At 40.8% G+C, this 21,223-nt stretch overlaps 4 protein-coding genes across 8 annotated transcripts; 1 reads left to right on the top strand and 3 right to left on the bottom strand.

Annotated features, from left to right (window-relative positions):
- Positions 1-632: 632 nt before the first annotated feature.
- Positions 633-2,064, bottom strand: polr2j (RNA polymerase II subunit J). The gene is made up of 3 exons (XM_086150206.1): positions 1,758-2,064; positions 1,374-1,482; positions 633-816 (listed from the first exon to the last, which is right to left on the bottom strand). Exons 1-3 carry the CDS (start codon positions 1,898-1,900, stop codon positions 715-717), a joined length of 354 nt encoding a protein of 117 aa, XP_086006332.1. The 5' UTR covers positions 1,901-2,064; the 3' UTR covers positions 633-714.
- LOC147233018 (ubiquitin-conjugating enzyme E2 C-like) lies at positions 1,974-6,032 on the top strand. 3 transcript variants are annotated; one of them, XM_086150205.1, is made up of 9 exons: positions 1,978-2,082; positions 2,891-3,067; positions 3,471-3,601; positions 3,939-3,966; positions 4,505-4,591; positions 4,678-4,882; positions 4,988-5,047; positions 5,127-5,197; positions 5,957-6,032. In XM_086150205.1, exons 3-8 carry the CDS (start codon positions 3,495-3,497, stop codon positions 5,162-5,164), a joined length of 525 nt encoding a protein of 174 aa, XP_086006331.1. In that variant the 5' UTR covers positions 1,978-2,082; positions 2,891-3,067; positions 3,471-3,494; the 3' UTR covers positions 5,165-5,197; positions 5,957-6,032. The 3 variants fall into 3 exon arrangements, with proteins under 3 accessions (XP_086006330.1, XP_086006331.1, XP_086006328.1); XM_086150202.1 differs by lacking the exon at positions 5,957-6,032 and having other exon boundaries at positions 5,127-5,745; XM_086150204.1 differs by lacking the exons at positions 2,891-3,067; positions 5,957-6,032 and having other exon boundaries at positions 1,974-2,082; positions 5,127-5,745.
- Positions 6,033-6,271: 239 nt separating this feature from the next.
- On the bottom strand, positions 6,272-10,380 carry LOC147233017 (regulator of G protein signaling 9-binding protein). 2 transcript variants are annotated; one of them, XM_086150201.1, is made up of 5 exons: positions 10,243-10,380; positions 9,005-9,308; positions 8,801-8,899; positions 7,413-7,552; positions 6,272-7,317 (listed from the first exon to the last, which is right to left on the bottom strand). In XM_086150201.1, exons 1-5 carry the CDS (start codon positions 10,246-10,248, stop codon positions 7,141-7,143), a joined length of 726 nt encoding a protein of 241 aa, XP_086006327.1. In that variant the 5' UTR covers positions 10,249-10,380; the 3' UTR covers positions 6,272-7,140. The 2 variants fall into 2 exon arrangements, with proteins under 2 accessions (XP_086006327.1, XP_086006326.1); XM_086150200.1 differs by having other exon boundaries at positions 8,801-9,004; positions 9,092-9,308.
- A 1,784-nt stretch (positions 10,381-12,164) lies between these two features.
- LOC147233016 (E3 ubiquitin-protein ligase RNF182) lies at positions 12,165-20,782 on the bottom strand. Of its 2 annotated transcripts, none has more exons than XM_086150197.1 (7): positions 20,578-20,782; positions 16,793-16,911; positions 16,532-16,685; positions 16,230-16,297; positions 15,530-15,638; positions 15,231-15,448; positions 12,165-15,129 (listed from the first exon to the last, which is right to left on the bottom strand). In XM_086150197.1, the coding sequence occupies exons 2-7, from the start codon at positions 16,838-16,840 to the stop codon at positions 14,947-14,949; spliced, it is 780 nt and encodes a 259-aa protein (XP_086006323.1). In that variant the 5' UTR covers positions 16,841-16,911; positions 20,578-20,782; the 3' UTR covers positions 12,165-14,946. The 2 variants fall into 2 exon arrangements, with proteins under 2 accessions (XP_086006323.1, XP_086006325.1); XM_086150199.1 differs by having other exon boundaries at positions 15,231-15,421; positions 20,578-20,778.
- Between the last annotated feature and the right edge of the window lie 441 nt (positions 20,783-21,223).

Here is a 21,223-nt window from a genome sequence, read left to right as displayed (position 1 = left end):
CTTCTAACATTTAGGAAGGTGGGTTTTCCACCAATGGCCTTTTGTGGATCTGATTAATCTCTTATTGATGAGGATGTAACTCCCAACATGGAGGCCAGCACCTGGACAGCTTTCCAAGGTCACCACCACCAGGTAAATGGAGAGAACATGCACCCTTAGACAGCTTCAGTCAGCCTCAGTGATCAGCCGGCTGCCTAATAAATTCTGAGGTCAACTTTATTTTCTCACTCAGGCCCCTTTCCTCTCTGGAAGCCTGAACTGTACTCATTCTGTCCCCCATGGTCTGTAGCTCTCCTCCAGTTAAATACAGCTTCGATATTGAGCTTTGACCTTTCCGATCTCTGACTCTGGGACTTGATGTTATCGCTTAGACCCTAAGAAGGGGAAGTGATGAAAAGGGCGCATAAGGAGAAAAGAGTTGAAGATGGAGGTGAGATGAAGGATTTTGTCTGCGTGTGTATATATTTATATATATACAGTATGTGTACATGCTACGTCACATGTGAGAGGTGTGAAAATGTCTCCATATCTGAAAATGAGACCTGATTATTAGTCCTGATCCCTTCTCAATAATCCTTTTCTCTGACCTGAAACAACATACCACAATGACACCACAAACAAGACACAGCAAGTTCTTCCATCAAACTTTATATACAAAAATAAAAATAAGACTACGAGAGGAACAGGAAGTGGCAAAGTGGGCAGGAAAGGCCATCACTCGATCCCTTCCTGTTTATCCTTGATGGCAACTCTGAAGCGCTCCTCCAGCAGAGACAGCTCACTGATGAGGTCAGTGATGGCATTTGTAAAAGCTTCCTGCCAAAAGAAAAACAAAACAAACTGTCAAAAGAAACACCCTGTTGCTTTTTTCTTTCATTGCCTACATGAATCCCCAACTTTACAACCAACTGTGTTGGTCAGCCGTGTGTGTATATATATCTGTACATGCTACGTCACATGTGAGAGGTGTGAAAGTTAAAATGTCAATTTTCATTATTACTTTGTATTTTTAATCATTTGTTCTGTACAATTAGACCTTCTCAAAGAATAAGTTAGCCAAATACATTAACCACCAAAATCAAATACAACCTTTCACATTCACCACAAAATATAGTTCCTTTGCATGACTGCCTTTAAACAAATTATAAATGTTTGTAATCTTAAAAATCATTAAATTAATTCTGAACTTACAATCAAACATTCAGACTGGTTTGGAATTTACAGGTTTAACATCAAATAATGATTCTACATACTGGTAGTTAAACAGAAATATGCTTAAACATTGAGAAAAAATATATAATTTATAATTTTCCAACTCTTTCTGTAACTATTTTAACAAGAATGTGACATGTGCCAGTAAAGCTGTGCATTACCTGTGGACTGTAGTCAGGTGTTGTCTGCACCCTGATGACGATCTTGTGTTCCAGGGGATGAGGAACTTTATAACCTGCAAATAACACTTGAGGATCCTTCAGCAGCTGACTGAGAGAAAAACAACAAGTGATTAGGCAGTGTACCGAAGCAGAATATTTGAAAGTAAATAGAATGTAGAAATTGTGAAATTAAATTTTTCAAGTTCAAATTTCAATTTAAGCCGGTTCAAAGTTAAATACTTAAAATTATTGTGAACGATTGCCGATTAGTTCTGTGTGACCATGCGTCTACCTAACAGGTTATCGTTTGTTCAAATTTTGTTTAGGTGTTAGCTTCTGTTAGCAATGTTAGCTTCTGTTAGCAAAACAGGTTTCGTCTCTTACGCCCGGATGATGTTTCCCAGAGTGTGATCTTCCTTGTTCAGAGTGAACAAACATGAGTTAGGAACTTTAGTATCTTTTGTGATACTAATCTTTTTCTCGCCTTCAAAAAGCAAAAAGGACTCGAAAGCTGGAGGCGCGTTCATTTTCTGGCTCAAGCGTCAACCGGAAACTGCAATAACTATTTCCGGGTCTTTCATTTCGTATCCTTAATGACGACAGTTTTCCAACAAATCGTTGATATCATGTCGTCTCCTGCTGTACGGGGAAGGAACTTCTTAAATTTGGCGACCTAAATGTAGCTGTACCTGTTCAAACTTGAAATCAGGTAAGTCCCCGGAAATTGTAACTTTGTTCCCCCACTGACATCCCCCGTCAGCACAACAACCCCATAAAACTTAGTTCCTGTAAAATAGCTCTCATTAACATATCAAGCTAAATAGACTAGCCCCTAACCAAGGCAGTTATCTAGGGAAAGCTCACTACAGTCCATTCGAACTTAAGAAGCCTTTCAGAGAAGTTAAACTAAAGTAAATTCAAGTTCAGTTACCACAAAAAAAATCGACAAACTTTAACCATAACCGGGGGACTGAGCACCGTCACAGACATACCCAAATGAGGAAATATTTTTGTTCTCCCCGAAGAAACAAAATCAGACTAATGTGAAAATGTTTTTGGCCTTTATTCAAACGTCAATATAAGCTTTAATGAAAAAAAAATCGTGACAGTTTCTTTTACGTTTACTGCATTGGTCAGAATTATATTTGGGGTGTGAAGAAACATTTTCATAATTAAGGGAATTCTGATCTCAAAATTCCAGGAAATATATTTTCCGGTGTCATGAATTATTCACGTATCTAATTAACCTGAAGATTTGACCAAAGGTGAAACACGACTCATGGAGTTAAAGTCAGAAAAGAGGGCTTTACTTTAAAAACAATAATGATATTAGTGCCCCTGAATTTAAATTCAAATCAAAATTCAAAACACACACACACACAAAACATTCATATGCAAAAAAGTATGACCCAAAGACTTTGAAGTAAGTGCAACCAACGATTTAATGACCATTAAAGCGTAGTCTCTCTAACCTTCTGTTTTGACTAACCCCGGTATACTTCCTCCTGTCCAATCAGATCTTTGATGCCGCTGCACACGCTGTTCCCAATTGGGTAGCGCACGGATGTTTGTGTTTGAAAGTCGTCCGCCAATTGGCTGTGAGCATGATCAGGCCTAAGTTTAAACAGGTGGGCGGCAGTGTTCCTCAGTTTGAACCAGGAGACTGCGGCTCCACTGTGTCTCAGTTGTGCACGGTGAGTCGAGAGATTTCGGTAGAATTTGTATATGTATTATGTTCTTTTATAGCAGCTTCGCTTTTCGGTATCGACCAGAACCAAGCTTTTAGCATGAAGTCGGGATTCCAAATTAGCCAGAGATAACGGACCTAAAGCAGTTAGCATGAAGCTAAAGTATAAAGAAGATGCCGATCGCAAGAAAATTAGGTAGAAACAGATTTATGTTACTCACCAGCGGTACCGAATAAAAGGATGTTTGAGCCGTTTTAACGCATGCCATATCACGTTTCTTTAACCGGTAACAGGTTTACATCCGGCAATAACGTCAAGCCAACGTTAGCTAGCTAGTGACAACTGATGCAGTCCAAGTAGCGATAGATTGTCTCACCTTTTATGTATCTCTGATTCTGTCCCTCTCCAGTACTAAACAGGACCGGTACCACTCATGGCCTCACAGAACCTGGATCCAGCAGCGACAGCAGGAGCTTCAGCAGCAGCCCTGAAGGGCAGCGAGGGCGGCAGCAGTGCGGCCAGAGGCTCAGTGACCAAACGGTGAAACCGGGCGGACTGGAGTGTTTTTACTAATCCCAGTCCGGTTCAAGTTTTCTATTTTTTACCGCTGGTCCGATACCTTTCTAACTTGTCTAAAAGTAACACAAGTGAAAAGTGACATCTTTAACAAATTAATTGTAATCTAGTTTTTCTACCTGAACTCTGAAAGTAAAGGATGAAGCAATATCATGAAAGGGCAGCCATTTCTCACATTAAAACTGTTCTGTCCTCCATAGTCTAGTGGTGAAAGTTCCAGCTCATCAGAAAATTTCGGTTTAATGATAAATGTCAGAATCACTGCATTGGAAAAATTAATTCATGCCATTTTTGTCTTCAGTTTGCAGCAGGAGCTGATGACTCTGATGGTGAGTTAAATGTTTACCTCAACTAATTATAGGAAGTCATGTGTAGCTTCAATACCAGTTGACATTTAAAGCTGGGTCAGAATTTTAAAAACGTAGAGAAGACCCACAGCAATTGATGTCAAACTCATCGTGATTGGACCATGCAGACAACAAACACGCTAATTTCTTCAACTCAAAAGGGTTATTGAAACAAAGCAACATGCTAACGTATTTTCCATATAATGATTTCTAATTCAGAACACAGTCCATCCTCTAAACTCCACATCGGTTATTGCCTGTGGTAGGTTATTCGATGAGGGAAACCTTGTTGAATTCAAACTGAATGTTAGCTTTTGCAGCAGTATTTTATTTTAGCCTGCTCAGATGTTTTAAACACTTGTTTCTACCTCTTAGACTGAAACGTTTGCGAAAGTTTCACATAAATAGATACATCTTTTCTATTGAGGGGGGAAAAAAGTCTTTCCTTCCAAATGAGTCTCATACAGTCCCCCTCCCATTTGAGGTCATCCCATGTCATGTTGTGTGAATTGTGACACAGATGGCTGGCGATAAGGGCATCTCAGCATTTCCTGAAACAGATAATCTCTTCAAATGGGTGGGAACAATCCACGGTGCTCAGGGAACGGTAGGTGGTCTGTCATGATTGATTTGTCACAGCACTGCCTGATCAGATATCTGCAGGGAAAACTAAGCTCTTTTTCTTCCCTTCAGGTGTATGAGGGTCTCCGGTACAAGCTGTCCCTGGAGTTTCCCCCCGGTTATCCTTATCAGGCTCCTCGTGTCAGGTTTGTGTCTCCATGTTTCCACCCCAATGTGGACGGCCAGGGTTTTATCTGTCTGGACATCCTTAAGGACAAGTGGTCGGCACTTTACGATGTACGCTCCATCCTGCTCTCCATCCAGAGCCTGCTAGGAGGTAAAACCAGTCTGTCCAGCTCAGACTCCCTGCTCGGGGTGAAAGAAGACTTCACTGGTTTGTTTAGACCCCAAGTCTAAAACCTACTTTGTTTTTTCACAACAGAGCCGAACAACGAGAGCCCCCTGAACACTGCAGCTGCTGAGTTGTGGGACGATCAAGAAGGTGAGAGCAGAATGTGTATCACTCGATGACACTACAGCTGATGGGAGCGAGAGCTCTAACTGTTTTTTGTCTCTTTCAGCCTTTAGAGCCCATTTACACTCAACATTTCAGAACTGAAACAGCTACCCTTTTCATTCCTGTTTTTTCTTGGTTTGTATGATATTTTTATGTTTATACATGTGGTTGTGTCAAGGTTATTAATTTAGCACTCAGTCATTGAACTGTTATACTGATGTTGAAAGCTTTTTGGGTTTGCATTAAAGTGTGAACCTCACAAAGTTCTGCTGGCGCCATGTAAATAAAAGTGATTCCACTAACCAGCTTCTCCATTTTTATTTTTTTGCCCCCCTCCCCTGAAGTTTGGAATTGACTGTTTTTTTTTTTTTGTTTTTTTTTTTTCCCCCATAGTGTGATTTGGTTTTAGGTTAAGTATCCACAAATTTAAAATATTTCAAATGTCCACTCTTTTTCCCAACAGATGGTATGGACAGCGTTATCAGAATCCTGATTGGATCACAAGTCTGTTTGACTTTAATGTTTTACGTTTTTAGGTTCTTCAGTTAGATTGGAGTTGCGAGTAATTCATTCATTATAAGCTTTTTTTTCTCTTAACCCGTATTTCAACTATTTTGAAGTTGAATAGAAAGCAACAAAATTACACAATTTTTTTATTTTTCTTTAAATATAAACTAAAGGATTAAGTGTTTTCAAGAAGCAGTCTTGACAAACTTTCCCCTGAGAAGTTCATACCTTTATGATCAGATGATGCATTGGTTAAAAAAAAAACCTCAAACATGTTTCTCAACATTTAATAATCCAGAGATCTTCGCAATTTCTTATCCTTAACGTCCGTACATGCTGTCAAATAGCATCAGCTACTAAATCCATAAATTTTTTGTCTTCATGTAGACCTCCAGCCTGGAAGTTACAACCCCAGCATCCTTCTGCTAATATATTTCACTATCCCTTCACTTTGCATGACCGAACCATCTCTATTTGGCTTCTCTGAAACATCTAACATGTACTGTCCTGCTGAAACTCTTTCCTGATCTTGTACTTCCATCCTCATCACTCTCAAATAGAACCTCAACCTCTTTGTTATTGCTCCCTGTCTTCTCTTCAATGTCACTGTCTCTAAACAATACAACATTGCTTCTCTCACCACTGTCTTGTACACCTACGGGTTTTTGTTATCACACATTACCCCCAACACTTCTCCACATGTTTTTACTTGCTTGAGTGTGTTTTTTCACCCTCTTTAGTTTATTTTGTTATTTTGGATTGAGTTGTATTTTTTTCTGTCACCAATATGGCTACACCAATGAGACACAATACTCGGTGTTTAAAGAGTTCAGATTGAATCCAAGCAGGAGTAGCCACAAGTCAAATTTAGCTGATAGAATAATTTATGTGGAAACATTAATCAGACACGTAAAAGGACCATGTTTCCTCCAGTTTAAGCTTGACTTAGCTTTATAACTTTAATATGCTGTTTTCAGCAAAACATGCAGGTTGGAGTGTTGTCACTGGACACTAACCCAACCTGTCAGCTTTGACTGAGTCCCAGACTTAGTGTGATTGATATGATTTAATGGTCTGTGGGCATATCAATCACTCAAGTTTAGCTGACCACCTAAACATTTGAGGTAAGTCAATGATGAAAACAAGTACTTAAGATAATGGAAAAAGTTTTAATTTAATTTTGTTTTGATTTCCTTCCTTATGTAGTTACATTTTTATAAATTTTAGGGTGTGTCACTCGGTCTAAGTTTAATTCCTTTTATTTGGACAAAGTTCTTGCCAATTTCTTTAAAAATGTATTACTTGTTCTTGCAGTAATGACAAACATGGACAGTGGTTAATCCCCATGTAAAATATAAAAGAATTGCACAGCTGCTGTAAAGAAATGGAAACAAGTTTCATAATTGATCTTTGCTGTTTGATTATTACTAACTGGTGGCTTTAAACTGGATAGACATAGGCAGAATAAAGAAGACGAGTATACCATATCTATCGGTTAGTAACTCAAGCTGTAAAACTGATGACCTCACGTTGGTCTCTGGACTCTTGTTTCCTCTCAACCCATGAACCTCCTAGCCAATGCAGCTCAGTCCAAAGCATGTTGGTTGGCAGCATATAGCCATACTGCTGCTGGAGACTGCTTCGATCTCCATCAGGTCTTCCAAGCTGTCCTCTGGTTTGACCTGCTCAGCTTCAGCTTCGGCCCATGCCTGCTGTGTCGCCTCCACTGACCAGAAAGCCACAGGAACCTTAGGGACACAAAACAGTTTAAAAAAAATGCCTAAACATCATATATGAGTTCCACTTGAGAACTCTGAGACTTGTGTCTGCTTATTTGTTTTACCCGCAGCTGCATTTCGCTCAGCAAGGATTCCAGATCTGTAATGTGGTTGGTCAAATTTGGGTTTAACTCCTCCAGGGTGAGCCAGGGAGCCTGGACTGAAGCTGCTAGAGCTGCAATACCAACCACCCAATCAGTACATCCTGCAGAGAGGATGGATGGAGGGAATAAGGTGGTGGAACAATAGAAGTAACAGTACTGAAGAACACAATCAAGGAGGTCAACAGAAGATTTGAGCCAAAAGAGTTCTTGGTTCTGTTGGTATTGTAACACGTTCTTGGGGCCCCTAAGGTTGCTTATCTGACAGCTTCTCTTGACACCGGGGATCTGGAAACAGCTGCTCATGAAGTGTTGTGGAAACGGCTTTTCAGTGTGTGGTTCTATTGGTTTAAAATTCATGGAGATGGTTGGAGGTATTGACTATGCAGAGACATTAGATCTCAAATATGTGAAAATCATAAGGAATTCTCCCAGCTTGAGTAATAATGTGATTCTTGAATGAGCTACAGGGAAGCAGGCATGGATAACAACAAATTTAAATAAGTTTACTTTGATACTTAAAGATTTGCTGGGATAGTTGATTATGTTGAGGTTTGTTTAGTTTGTACACCTATGAGAACACCTGACTACCCTCTAGGGTCGCACTTTTAATTAGTCCGCAGGGATTTCAATGTTATTTTCAGGGTTTGCGGTCTGTCACTGCCAGAGCTGTTTCTTGGAATTCTTAATGGAATTGTATACTTGAACGAGATGTTACTAACCTTGGATCTCTTCCCTGGGTCCTTTCAAGTTTCAGGTATTTGACAATACTGTGGCTTGGTTATAGGTGTTAGCCATCAAGATTCAAAGAGATCAACATAGATGAAACATTATTGGCTCTCTGCTTATATGCTGCTTTCACCATGGAAATTGGAGGGCATCTTGATGACATTGCAAAACAAGAACAAAGTTTTTTTTTCTCCCAAGTACAATTTCAGAGGTTGTTCTGTACTACAAGGGCATTTTTTTTAGTATTGATCATTTCAAAGGAGGTTTTGGACTTTTGGGGACTTTCAGGAGGCACCAAGGGCACAATGTGTCCTCAGAGAATGACGCTGACTTGGAAGGGTCAAGAAGATTCTAGAAAGACAGATCAAGGCTTTTTTTGTGGAACCTCTTAGTAAAGTTTTTCACAGATATGGAAGAGTCTTTATGCCATAAAGACTCTTCCATATACTCTTCCATAAAAAAGCCCATAAAGTTTATGGGCTTTCCAGGAGTCTTTTCAGTGTCTGACTGTCAGATTAAGGAGAAGAAAGAAAGAAAAGAAATGTAAAGAAGGTAAAAAGGTTTATCTCTTGGTTCAGTCAATCACAGAGCTCCCATTGGGAGGAAAACGATTGTCTGCTGACCTGTGTTGATCAATGAGCGTCTGTCACAGCGCTGTGCTAGTGGAAAATGTTCAATGAGGTAGCTGGTCTTGTGGAGATCACACAGGAAGTTCTCTAATGCTGACAGGAAGAGAACCCACAACCGTTCAAAAGCTGGTCTGTCATCTGGACCTAGGGATGCGGAGTCACACTCAGACAGCAGGCGCAAGAGACGGGGGTACAGACCTGGAGACGAATTAAATACAGGACAGACAAATAAATGCCGTTCCGAGTTTTTGACAAAGAGTCTTTGCTCTTGTGTTGATTTCGAACCAACGGAGATCTGATGCGCAATCCGTCTTGTCTCATCCATCTCGTCACGGAGGAAGCTGCCATCCACCGAGCTGCCGAGTGCCAGCGCCAGCTGCTGGAAACAAGACGTGACCTTGCTGAGAGCCTCCAGGCCTCGCTCGCACTCCCCCTGCTGCCGCCGACGTGTGGCAAGCTCGTCCACAGAACGGCGCCAGCGACTCATGGCGTCATTTTCCTCCTGGGTATTGTGAAATAGGTTATTGAGTGTTATGCTTTTCCAAGAAACTTACTTCAGTGAATGACTGACTGTTTGGCAGGAAAAAAAGATGTTATTCTTTTTTGGTTACCTACAATCACCCTGTCACTGAATTTAATACACATAGATATATTTGAACAAGCTATTTATGAAATTGAAATTAAGTGTTGTGGAAAAAAAACAAAACAAAACACTTATTATTTCTTAGGTACACTGATGATAAGCTCAAGTGCTTGAGAATGATGTTTGGTTTCATTTCTTGGTATTTCTTTTGCTTAAATATTACCATTTAAATCCTTCCAAATTTTGCTTTTCTGTTCTGCCCATTTCATGATCATAAGAATTTGAACAAGCTTTAAAAAAAGTTTTGCAACGGCTAAAACTTAAGAGAAGTTGCTCCATTTTCTCATTAAAGTTTGCTTTGTAAAGTTTTACCAAATATTTACCCAAGTACATCTGTATATATATATACATGCACAAGATCTTGTAAAACCAAATATATTAAAACAAATTGTGCTCTTCAGTGAAAGTAAAGAGAACCAAATGATTCAGCTGAGACTAACCCCGAAATTCAATAGGATTCATCTGAACTGCAAGTTTAGTTGTCATAAAATGCACAGTCATTGGTTCTGAAATGATAGAAATACAAATGTAGAAAATAATGTAATGTAATGTGTTTGTAATTCAGGTGGCACTGTCAGGCCAACCTAAAAAAAAAAACCCTGTCATGCTGCTAATGTGACAGGTTTAGCTCCATATTGTTATTTGACATTAAAATCAAATTGAATGTGAAAAAAATGAGCTGCGATATCAGATTTTGAAACCACATAACAGAGCTTTTTTTTACAGATTATTATCACTTTTTTAACCAGCTTTAAGTTGGTGAATAAAGAATGACATCAGATTCCAGCCCTACCTGCATATGATCACAGCTCCATCCAGCCTCCTGCTCCTCTCCGAATGCTACGGCGGATGCAGGTTTCAATAAACCCGTCTCTTCTCTCCAGTGACAACAATCATCTTAATTATAGCTGGGAGGCCAGCTGATGCCTAAGCCCTTACCACTCTGCTGTTGCTCCCAGGAGCCAGTTTGAGTTTCCTTTGGTTAAGCCTCACAGGCAAACTGGTGTGCCAGGGATTTTCCCAGTCCAGATAGATTATATTATTGTGAAGGGTTATTTGGAGTGCCTAGGTGTGATACTGTGCTTTTTTGATTATTTTTATTTATTTAAGAACTTTGCTGTTGTCACTGAGCAAAAAAAAAAATTGTTCCACATATCTAGAAGCATTACTGTGGCACCTTCATCATCATATCAAGGGAGTAAATTTAATTTGAACATTGAGGAAGGTAGGGTTAGCTGAATCAACTTGCTGATGTAATATTCAGGAACCTTCATGCTTTTTCCATGACAATATAGTTAAAAAAAACAAATGATGCACCAGTTCTGAGCAAGTAATGCAGAAAAGCTCAGGTCTCCTTTAAAAATGAATGTAATGGCATGTCTTACAGTCAATTCCAGTCAACATTCATACAAGAGTTGAGGTTTAACCTGGACCGGTTAATTTGTCAATCATAGGTCAAAAACCAGACATCTGACCATTCACTCCCAAAAAGAACCTGAAAATCTTTTTTCTCTGCTACCACCAGCTCTACTTCCTACTTGAATGCATTTCACCTTCTTTATGTCCACTCTGTGCAGCCTCACCACTCCACTTGAAGCCTTCGTATGTCCAGCACAAGTCTAACATACACTTCTGCCACTCCAGACGTCCTCATACAGTACCATAGTTCTTCTCTCAGCACCGAATTGCTCTTATTTTCCTCTTTGGTTCATTCGTCGAAGCACTCTTTCCATCTTCTCATCTGCCATACTTCTGGCAACTGTCAATACATTTCCCTCTCTATCCTTAATCACATCCTTCATGTGTTCCTACCTCCGCTTGTATAAGCTATCCTTCCTCTTCTGGAAGAAAGTCTTCACCACAGCCATTTCCATCCTTTTTGCAAAGTCTAACACCAACTGTCCTTCTGTATTCATATTATGGAATCCTACCCATCACTTCTTCATCACCTGTATTGCCTGCACCAACATGTCCTTGAATGTCTGCATCAATTTCACACTCTCTCACCTCTGGGGATATTTTTCACCACCTCACCTAACTCTTGAATTTTTCCTTCGCTTCTAACTCACATTCCACCTGTGGGACATAGCCACTGACAACACAATTTTTAGCTTTCGAGTCATCAATCTATCTGACTTTTTTTCACCTCCAGAACGTTCCTAACAAAATCCTACTCCACCACTACTATCAATATCACGATAGAATAACTTAAACCCGCTCCTAAGCTTCTAGTCTTGTTACTTTTCAACCTGGTCCCCTGGACACACAAAATCCACTTTCCCTCAATGCTTCAGGTTAACCAGCTCTCTAGCTTTTCCTGTCACTGTCCCAATATTCAGCGTCCCTACTCTCAGTAGGGTTGCCTGTTGCCTCTCCTCTTATAATATCTGTTTATGACCATGCCCTCCTCCTCTCCGTCAATTGACAGTAGCCCAATTTCCCCTGGTGCCTTTTATGTTACTTGCACCAATTGCGGTCGTTGTTATCCCAGGCCTCAAGCGATCCGGTATAAAAGTAATATTCTGTTAGATTCACCTATCTAATTTTGGAATAAGTTTTATGCTGGACGCCCTTCCTGACGCAACCGTCTGCATTTATCTGGCATTGGAACCGGCGGAAGAACAATACTGGCTGAGGCTGCATTGTGAATTAAAATACAACTGAATGTGATTATTGTTTGACCAGTGCAAGGCATGCTGGGAAGCTCAGCCAATATATTCCGGCATTCTTTAATATAATGAACACAAACATAATATTTGTTTCTGCTTTCACAGTCACATGTATCACTAACAAGTTTAATATAAAATACAGTTTATTAAAAAAATGTATCAGTGCACTTTTTAATACAAGGAAGGCTGGATAATCAAGCAGTTTTGTAATCAAGCAGCATTATGCTTTTTTTAAATTTACATTTATCTTGCAGATGCAACCAAGTTCTGTGATTTGAGGACAAAGGCTTTGAACAAAGAAACGTAAGTCTGGGATTATAGTTCTTTGACAGCACGCAGCACGACCCACACATAACAGCTCACATATTAACATAGCAACCTATTTAACCCAATTGCTGCACAACAACTCACTCATTAACGTAACGAACCCTATCAATTTAAACCAATGCCTGAATACAACCCCAGCAGTTAATTTACGGCAAACCCACCACAGTCTAATGGAACTGAAGAAGCCTCTCCTATGAGAGGTGAGAAGTCTCCGAGGAGATAAACAGTCCAGTTGCCACTACAGGATTTGACAACAATTGTCCATGGCCCGGATGACTGAGAACCTTCACAGAAACAACACAGAGATTTATTTCAGTTGATTTTTTTTTTATTTAGTATATTTGATGTTGTAAAGTTTCATCACATAAATTAAGTGGAGCAGCACCTCCACATGCCACGTCCGCTACAACACAGGAAGTATCATCACGTCAACGGGTCAAATGAATGTCAGTGTCCTCCCGATGCCTCCTGGTTGTCATCGTCATCACGGGATTCACACTGATCACGATCAAACGACCAATCGGACCCTGGGATTTGGTAACTCAAAAGACGAAAAAAAAGTCTAAAGTAACAGTCAAAACATTCCGCTTCAGATGAGGTTCTATTGACAGATAGATCAAACGCTCGGTCAAGTGTAGTACAGAAACTGGATCCAGAGTAAAAACACAAACCTAGCTTAGCACAAAGACTTGAAGTCAAGAGTAATGGCAGCTTCTGAGCTTCTTCCTGCCACACCATAACTCCATATTACAACACACAAGTGTCTCTCACGGTCTTGAAAATCTAAGCTAGTCCTTATCTGTTTTCTGGCTTTGACGTAAACTAGGCCATAGTTTTACCCCTGCTTCCACAGTATGGTTGATCTAGGTCAGCACTCTTCCCTTCCCTCCACAGTTTGTGCTACACTGGATTAGCAGCTTGCCCTTATTTCCATTGTTTATGCAGTCCTGTTCTGTTGTCCCCAGTTTTTATGCTAAGCTTGGCTAAACACACTAGAGGTCTCACACCTGCACTGATTCTCAAAAGTCAAACCGAATAATACGATCACACAGAGATTTTAGACCCGTGTTGACTGAATTAGATGCCACGGTTTTGTCTAACATGGATGAGATATATGAACATAAATGTTCACAACGTGTTTCCTGTCAGCCTGAGGGGCACGTTGGCGCAGCCTTCAAAGTCTATTCTGGTTGGCTGACAGGTGTGTTCAGAATTGCAACACCTCAGACTACGATCAGTAGCTGACAGACTTTATGTTCTTTAACGTTAAAGATGTTTTTTCACAGTTCATCCAGCAGGAGGTGTTGAAACACAGCAAACCTCTTAGAGAAATGGGGGAAATGCTGGTATTCGGAGCAGGCAAGTGTCTGTTGGGGCAGTGAGTCAAGTCCATGAGCTCTTGGTGGTTCATGTTATGCCATGTTATGGATCAGGGTCGTTCTGGTGATTTAATGGTAGCATGAGTGAATGTTGCCCCGAACGTGTCCTCGCATTGGAGTTTCATCATTACTGATGCACAGCTAAGGTTGTTGTCTTTATGAAAACGTGTCGCTGTCGCAGCAGTAAGAACGGTCGTCTTGTCAATTAGTGTCGTGACAATTGCAGCCTGTGTCGCTGTTGACATTAAAGAAGTTGTAATTTCCACTTCAGGGTAGTGAACACTTTGTGTCCTACTAGTAGCATGTGATGGCATTGTCATGGCAGCTTGAGTTATGTTTGTGATTGTCATGGTACCATGTATAGTCATTAGAGTGCATCCTGTCATTTTTGTTGTCATATCATATCGTGGCAACCGAACTGTTTTTCTTCTTGAAGATGAATCACCTCTCATCCGAGAGGCAAAGAAGTAAAACGTATTTAAGAAGGAAAAGCAAGTCCGCTTGCCACTGTAAGATGTGACAACGACTGACCATGACTTGAGTGACTGAGAAACCTGCACAGACATCCTTTCATGATGTTGTCGGGCATTATTGTAACTCTTGATACCATGGGATGCCGTCATCATGACAGTATGACAGGATTATTTTGCAAGCATGTGATGGTGTTTTCATGGCTGCAAGGCATGGTAAGAGTGTTGATGTTGATATTTCATTGGTGTCCGATGTTGGTGTTGTCATGCCAAACAGACGTCATAGTAGACAGCATAGCAGCGTGACGGTGACATTATGGCTGCATGTGTTGACGTCATGACATAGCATCATAGCGGCAATGTACTGGATATCTCAAGCGGTTGTTGTCATCACAGAGAGAGACAGCAATGTCATGGCAGCGCCTGTGGCCATGGCATGGCCACGGGTGCTGCTGCGGTGGCACATCAGGGTGTTTTTATGGCAGCATGTCATCATAGCACAGTCATGTCAGCGTGTGTTTCCATGTGATGTCAGAGAAATGTCTCCATGGCAGCGCCCATTGGTTTTGACTTTGAGGCATGCGCTGGTGTTGCATGGCAATGTGTTACAGCGTCATTACGGCAGTCCTGGTGTCGTCAGGGAAGCATGTTGTCACGGCAGCGCTTGTCGGTGGGCAGCGAGCGCCTCCATCACCTCATGGCAGAGACACTGACAGAACCCATAGAGGACGAGCAGCAGCAGGGTGGAAGGAACCAGACTGACCAGGATGACGCCCAGCCACAGCTGACCAATCATCAGCAGATAGATTCCCAGAGGCAATGAGCTGAAGTATACCTGTCCAACAACACAGCGTAAACAAGCGTCACCACATAGTCTTCCACCGGTGTAACATGGTACAGTTGCGGGGATTTTTTTTTTAATGTTTGAAGACTGACCAGACAAAGTGCCCCCAGCAGGCAGCGGGGAAAACTGTGCGATGTCCAGGCGCGACACTTCTGAGCTGGTAGGTTGCAGGGTAGGGATTCCAAGCTGGGGGGTCGGTAGACGCCCACCACATTGAGTGTGCTCAGTGAATCGGACGATGGAGACTCCTCAGGGAGCTCCATGATGGTGATGACTAGACAGTCTGAGGAGCGATGGGACACATCAACTCCTGGTAACAGACCGGACGCAACGAGAGCTTTAACAACTTATTAAACAACACTGCGAACATGAAGATTCCCTGTTGGTTCACCTGTCAGGTTGTTGGGACTCAACACCACCTCCCCGAGACCACCTCGCCGGGCTCGGTCCTGACACGACAGGACAGCCAGGATGTGTCGGTCGTCTTCCATCAGCCAGACCTGAAGGGTAGACAATAGGAACGAACACTCAATGCACGCTGTGGGGCTGAGACAACAGGTTTTAGGTTGGGTATCCGGTCGTTTCACATTAAGTTAGGCACAGACAACCTTAAGTAACTCAGAGCTCTCCTGCCTGACGTGTCAGATCTGTAAATGACATAAACCTGGCGGAGAAACTGGAATAATCAATGTCTCTGAAACATAGGATTACTGCTTATGCTGAGCTAGAACCCTTCAGTTAAACCTGATTTTTTTTTCAGTATTAAAGGGCCTGATTGTATATTTTACCATGAGGGATGAATGTCAGACAACTTCAAATTGCTAACTTCAGTAAAAAATGAAAATCAAATTTTGAAACTACTAAAATGCGACGACAACACAATAACATAATCAACGACCAAATATAATGATATCATTGCTCAGTGGAGAGAACTAAAGAAGCCCCTAAGATGAGAGGGGAACCATCTTCAAGGGAAGAAAATCAAGTTCAGTTCCCACGAGGAGATTTTGATTTAAGATAGAAAATTCTGTAACTCAAAAGAGAAACATGTGATTTTCATCTTTGATGGAAAACATATGGACAAAACTTACCTCTTCGTCTGGGACACGGGTCTCGTGGCGACAGAAGGGACAGCTGATGACGGAGGGTGAAGACTCACCTGAGTGATCAGAAGGTAGATAGTTGATAATCTGAATAATGTCAAATCAGGGGCAAAATGCACCTTCTTTCGTTAAACATATGAGCTGACAATTTTCCCCAAATAGTTTAGATTTGAAATCAACCGTGAAAACTACAATCCTTTCTACTTACAACTTATATTTTCACACCATGTATTGTCAGCGGACACTATCGCCACTTGAGTCAATGATATGGTTGTAAAAGGTTAACTCACCCATGTCGATCATCCTCTTGAGACACTTGGCGCAGACTCGGTGTAAACAGCCCAGCAGTTTGGGTTTCCTACTGCGAGTATCATAACGGTTGTAACAGATTTTACATTCCAGCTCTTCCAAAGTGTATATCAGAGACTGAGCCCAGGTCTGCACCTACACACACACCAGGACAGGACACATCAGCGCCACTCTTGTTCAAACACAAAAACATGTGCTCAATCTCTGTCTGAGACTATGATAAGGAATGTGAGAAATCTCACTTTGCCTTCCATCTCCCCACTTTGCTCTGTCTTGTCCGGTTGGCTCATCCTATCCGGCTATCTGATTTGCCAAGATGATGAGAGGAACTGATGTTGGGTTGGAGTTTCACTCAACGTGACTGCAAAAGAAAAGGTTGAGTCACCAAAACAAGCTTAGTACGACTTGAGGGGTTTCGTGGCGCAGGGGGTTAGAGCTGTTGTCCCTGGAACCGAACATTTCTGGTTTGATTCCTGGTTCCTCCTAGCCTGTCAAAGTGTTTTTGAGCAAGACACTGAACACCTAACTGTTCCCCTGGCACTATTCCTCAGCTGCCGTCTGCTCACGGTTCGTCCATGACGGGTTAAACGGTGGTCAAATTTCGCCGATCTTGTGCTCTACGTATAAATGTATGTGACAATAAAGGCATTTCAAGCCAGGCAGGTTTTTCTGCTTGCTTTGAAAAAAAAAAAAACACACGTCCAAAACTGCACAGCGACTACTTATTGACAAAAACCAGGTCAATAGATGTGAGTGTTTTCATACAGCAGCTGGATAACACAGGATGCTAATGTCGCTACCATCCAATTGCTAACACTCAAAGAGGAATGTTAACTGCTAATGTTAACATCTGCTCTGGGTATTATTATGATTTAGCTTTAGCCTGGCGGAAATTCTGAGCCTGGTTATTGTTGTGTGCCGGGTTGCTACAACTTTCTGGGACCATTATTAGAAAATAAACAACACTGTGCGATTATTTCTGGAGTACATTTTGGATTTAGTTATTGCAAGGGAAATTTGACTGAGATCAATTCTGAAATTATACAAAACTGTTTCCACAATCAAGGTTTCTGTGTGTGTGTGTGTGTGTGTGTGTGTGTGTGTGTGTGCGTGCATGTGTGGATGTGCATGTTTGTATATTTGTTTTTGCCCACATGGCACTCATTGGAAAAATGAGAACAACAGTAGATAAATTTAGACACTGTATAACAGAGTGCTGGTATAAATTTACTGGTACATACTAATATTTAGGGCTAGTTCAATCCAACTGTACATCCTACTAGCAGACCAGACATCCATCTGCAAAGACACAGGAGTCCAGTGAATGGTGGACCCGCTGATTAGTTTGAACAGACACACTTGAATATAATATACTGTACACTCCCTTGCTGCTGATGTATTTATAGATGGAGGCTGCAGCTGTTGCGTAACTGTCTAAGGGAAACCTGGGGATACAGACGTTGCTATGACAACAACTTCACCTGAAGCAGCCAATCAGAGGAGCCCTGCTTGATGACATCCTACTGAACACACAGCATGATCAGCTGATTTAATGATTGAGAAAACAGGATGAAGATCAAGGTTTATGTTTTTAGTGAAATCTGATTAAAAATCAAATTGTTAATTGTTCTAAGTAATTTAAAACAATCTGAATCAGACGATTTCTGTGTTTCTGAATCCTTCACTTTCTTCAACAAATGGCTGTGTTATATCACTCTGTGTTTCATTTCATTTCCTGCATTCATTTCATGTTTGTAGGATCTAATTTCAAAGCTGGCAACCTCAGAAGTGTAAATCTAAACAAACCCTTAACTACACTGGTTACAACAAATGAATTATTCTATATTAATTGAATGTACAATTTGTCATAGATTTTGCTCATTATTATATACCTCTTTAGATAGTCTATTAATCGTATATTATTCTGTAGTTAAATCACAATATTCTGTTTTCATATTGGAATATTTTGTCTTGCACTATATTTTGTAATTACAGCACATATTTCTATGCCTACGCCGTATCATTCTTAATTTACTGTATGTTATGTGTACATATACAGTTGTCTGCTCATCATTAACTGAATTTACGGTGAAATTGAAAACCTTTACACAGATTGCTCACAGTTCTGGTTTTAGTATGTAAAGATTTTGCAGTTTTATCTAAGTCAAAAATATTTCAAGTTAAACACATCAAGCACAGCTCTCTGCATATTTGGGAGAATCTGACCAGGTAAATGTGGACGAAATTGTAAATTGTTTTCAGAAAACAAAAAGAAAATAAATAAAAATAGCAACAACTTGTTACTTATTAGCAGCGCTGATGTGTTTTTATCACGTGTAGATTATTGCTCAATAAAGCAGCCAAAATCTAAAAGCAATATATACTTATTTTTATTTAAACAACTGGGAAAATACTGTGTTACATTTCAGAAACTAGATGATACCGTTGAATTTTGTTGTAATTACAAAAGATGATTAAAAAAAAGGTTATCTGTTCGATGGAGAAAGTTTATTCGCTGTGGTAACCCCTGAAGGGAAAAGCCGAAAGGAAAAGAAGAAAAAAAGAATATCTTCCAGCCTGTGAAAAAAAGCAATTTTGATATTAAATCTTTGGGAGTATCTAATCTGATACTATACCTAAGACTGGCCTTGTTATATACTGAAATTAAAATATGCTGGTATGCAAAAGTTTTGTGTAAAGTGCCGGCGGAACAGGACGAACAGTGGAAATATATGAACCTTTGGTCATATTGATATATTTAATAACAGGATTAATGAAATGTTGCAAATGAAACATCAACTAACTGCACAGCTCACAAGGCAATTCTCTCGGATTGAAGTTAATCTACATGTATTTCCTGTGCATCCAACAACTTTTTACTATTGAGGATCTGCATTTGTTGCATTGGGTTTGTAATTGCAAGTACATACTGCTGGATACAAAATTATTTAGTGATCCTTTAAAAATAATCCTATTGAAATCCTATTTTATTTAATTTACTCTTTGTTTTCCCAGTCAGGTTGATTCACCTCAAAAAAAGGAAGCAAAACAATGATACGGAGCAGAAGTGGGCAACTTCTCAAATCTTGCTTCGGGGAGCTCTGAAGACCTTTATTCTCAATCAAACCATATTTACAATGGTGCCAATCTTGGTGCCAAACACCTCACTTTTCAATGTCTGACTAGATAATCACCATTTTAAATAATTGAAAAAATAATTAACAGAACATATATATGTATAGACATAAACACACATATAGATAAAAAATAAGGGGAATTAATACATTTTGAAGTGGGTTTCCAAGAATTACATATTCTATTAATTTTTGAAAAATGTGTAGTTTCCTCCAACCAAAATGACTTACAGAAAATAACGTTTAGCACAACTCTCACAATTGTTGAGAAAGATACTGGGAACTTGATGATGAGGATGATGATGATAATACTAATACTACTACTAATAACAATAATGATAATAATAACAATAACAATATTATAATAATAATGATAATAACAACAGTCAAAAGCGAAATCACAATTCAAAAATCCTGGCGTTAGGAGTCAGTGGGTTTATATCTATGTCACACGAGCTATGCTGTATAACCTTGTAGTTCTGCAGCAACAGGCCAAACCAAACAGTTGCGTGGTCAGGGGTCCTGTTACTGCTTTGCAACAATCTGCTATGGAGGAGAACTGGGAACAAAACCTATCTCAGACAACCCCGGTAAAGCGATATTTCCAGTTTTCACGGTTAAACGTGCAAAGGTCGATGCTTCACTGCTCAAACGCTGCACACGCATCAATATTTTGGGTTGAACATGCGTAATAACGCGGCAATATAGACGGCAGCGGGTCCCGGGCCCGGACATCCTCGCCGCCTGCCCTGTTTACATGTTGACAGTATCCAGTAGTTGTTTACCATCGGTGTTTTCTCGTTGTCTCCGGTGTGCAAACAGCTCGGCAGCCCGCGGAGCTCGTATTTGCCACATGGTCCCCGCAGGTCGTTCACCGACCCGATGACGCTCACCTGAATCGAGTCACGGACTCCACGGCCCCGTCACGGATGTCGCTCTGGTGTTTCTGGTTTCTCCGGGTGCAGCGACATCACGCCGCCCGGCCGCTTCACATACTGTCGGTCCCGGCCGCCGCGGTTCCCGGAGGACTGCCGGTCGCTTGGTCTTCGGTGACTCACTCGTCTCGTCGACTTGTGATGTTGCTGCTCACTGCGGTGCGCGGCCGGCGACGGAATCCCGGGTTACCATGGCAACCGCCCCGCAGCGGGATGACAGGAAGTCAGTGATTGATGACCGACGGCAGCGGGAGAACTGAGCTCGGCCGGTGACCGTTAAACATCACCAAGGGTCCCAAAACCGTCCCGATCCGATGTTCCTTGAAAACATTAATTCAAGCGTCACGTGTTCAACAGATGACGTCAGTTTCCCGCAGCAGAGTGACATCAATACAACTTTAATAACCCCCCCCCAACCACCCATACCTTATAATATATGTTAGTTTACTACCAGGGAATAAAATTACTTTACAAGAGCCGACAGTTTTGTTTTGTTTTTTTTCATTTTATTTATTTACTTATTTTTATTTTTATTTTTTTATTTAAGTTTTTCACGTATTTGTTTACTTAGCTCATTCTGAATCTTGTCAATTCGCGCAAATAG

This window comes from Fistularia commersonii, chromosome 7 (assembly GCF_037954325.1).
Source record: "Fistularia commersonii isolate RoL2024-O1a breed Wild chromosome 7, RoL_Fcom_v1.0, whole genome shotgun sequence".
NCBI classification, from domain to species: domain Eukaryota; kingdom Metazoa; phylum Chordata; class Actinopteri; order Syngnathiformes; family Fistulariidae; genus Fistularia; species Fistularia commersonii.
The sequence above is the reverse complement of the archived record's forward strand: the minus strand, read 5'-3'. Positions and strand labels throughout refer to the sequence as shown.

What these genes read in the sequence shown, in the direction of transcription:
- polr2j (XM_086150206.1), bottom strand. Translation starts at nt 1,900, where the DNA reads ATGAACGCGCCTCCAGCTTTCGAGTCCTTTTTGCTTTTTGAAGGCGAG. An exon ending in CTGGGAAACATCATCCGGGC is followed by an intron (nt 1,483 to 1,757) that starts GTAAGAGACGAA and finishes TTTTTCTCTCAG; the next exon opens with TCAGCTGCTGAAGGATCCTC. An exon ending in CACCTGACTACAGTCCACAG is followed by an intron (nt 817 to 1,373) that starts GTAATGCACAGC and finishes TTCTTTTGGCAG; the next exon opens with GAAGCTTTTACAAATGCCAT.
- LOC147233018 (XM_086150205.1), top strand. Translation starts at nt 3,495, where the DNA reads ATGGCCTCACAGAACCTGGATCCAGCAGCGACAGCAGGAGCTTCAGCA. An exon ending in TCCACGGTGCTCAGGGAACG is followed by an intron (nt 4,592 to 4,677) that starts GTAGGTGGTCTG and finishes TCTTCCCTTCAG; the next exon opens with GTGTATGAGGGTCTCCGGTA. An exon ending in GTTGTGGGACGATCAAGAAG is followed by an intron (nt 5,048 to 5,126) that starts GTGAGAGCAGAA and finishes TGTCTCTTTCAG; the next exon opens with CCTTTAGAGCCCATTTACAC.
- LOC147233017 (XM_086150200.1), bottom strand. An exon ending in ACGCTCATTGATCAACACAG is followed by an intron (nt 7,553 to 8,800) that starts GTCAGCAGACAA and finishes TCCTCTCTGCAG; the next exon opens with GATGTACTGATTGGGTGGTT. An exon ending in TGAGCGAAATGCAGCTGCGG is followed by an intron (nt 7,318 to 7,412) that starts GTAAAACAAATA and finishes TGTGTCCCTAAG; the next exon opens with GTTCCTGTGGCTTTCTGGTC.
- LOC147233016 (XM_086150197.1), bottom strand. Translation starts at nt 16,840, where the DNA reads ATGAGCCAACCGGACAAGACAGAGCAAAGTGGGGAGATGGAAGGCAAA. An exon ending in CAAGAGGATGATCGACATGG is followed by an intron (nt 16,298 to 16,531) that starts GTGAGTTAACCT and finishes CTGATCACTCAG; the next exon opens with GTGAGTCTTCACCCTCCGTC. An exon ending in GAGTCCCAACAACCTGACAG is followed by an intron (nt 15,449 to 15,529) that starts GTGAACCAACAG and finishes GTCTGTTACCAG; the next exon opens with GAGTTGATGTGTCCCATCGC.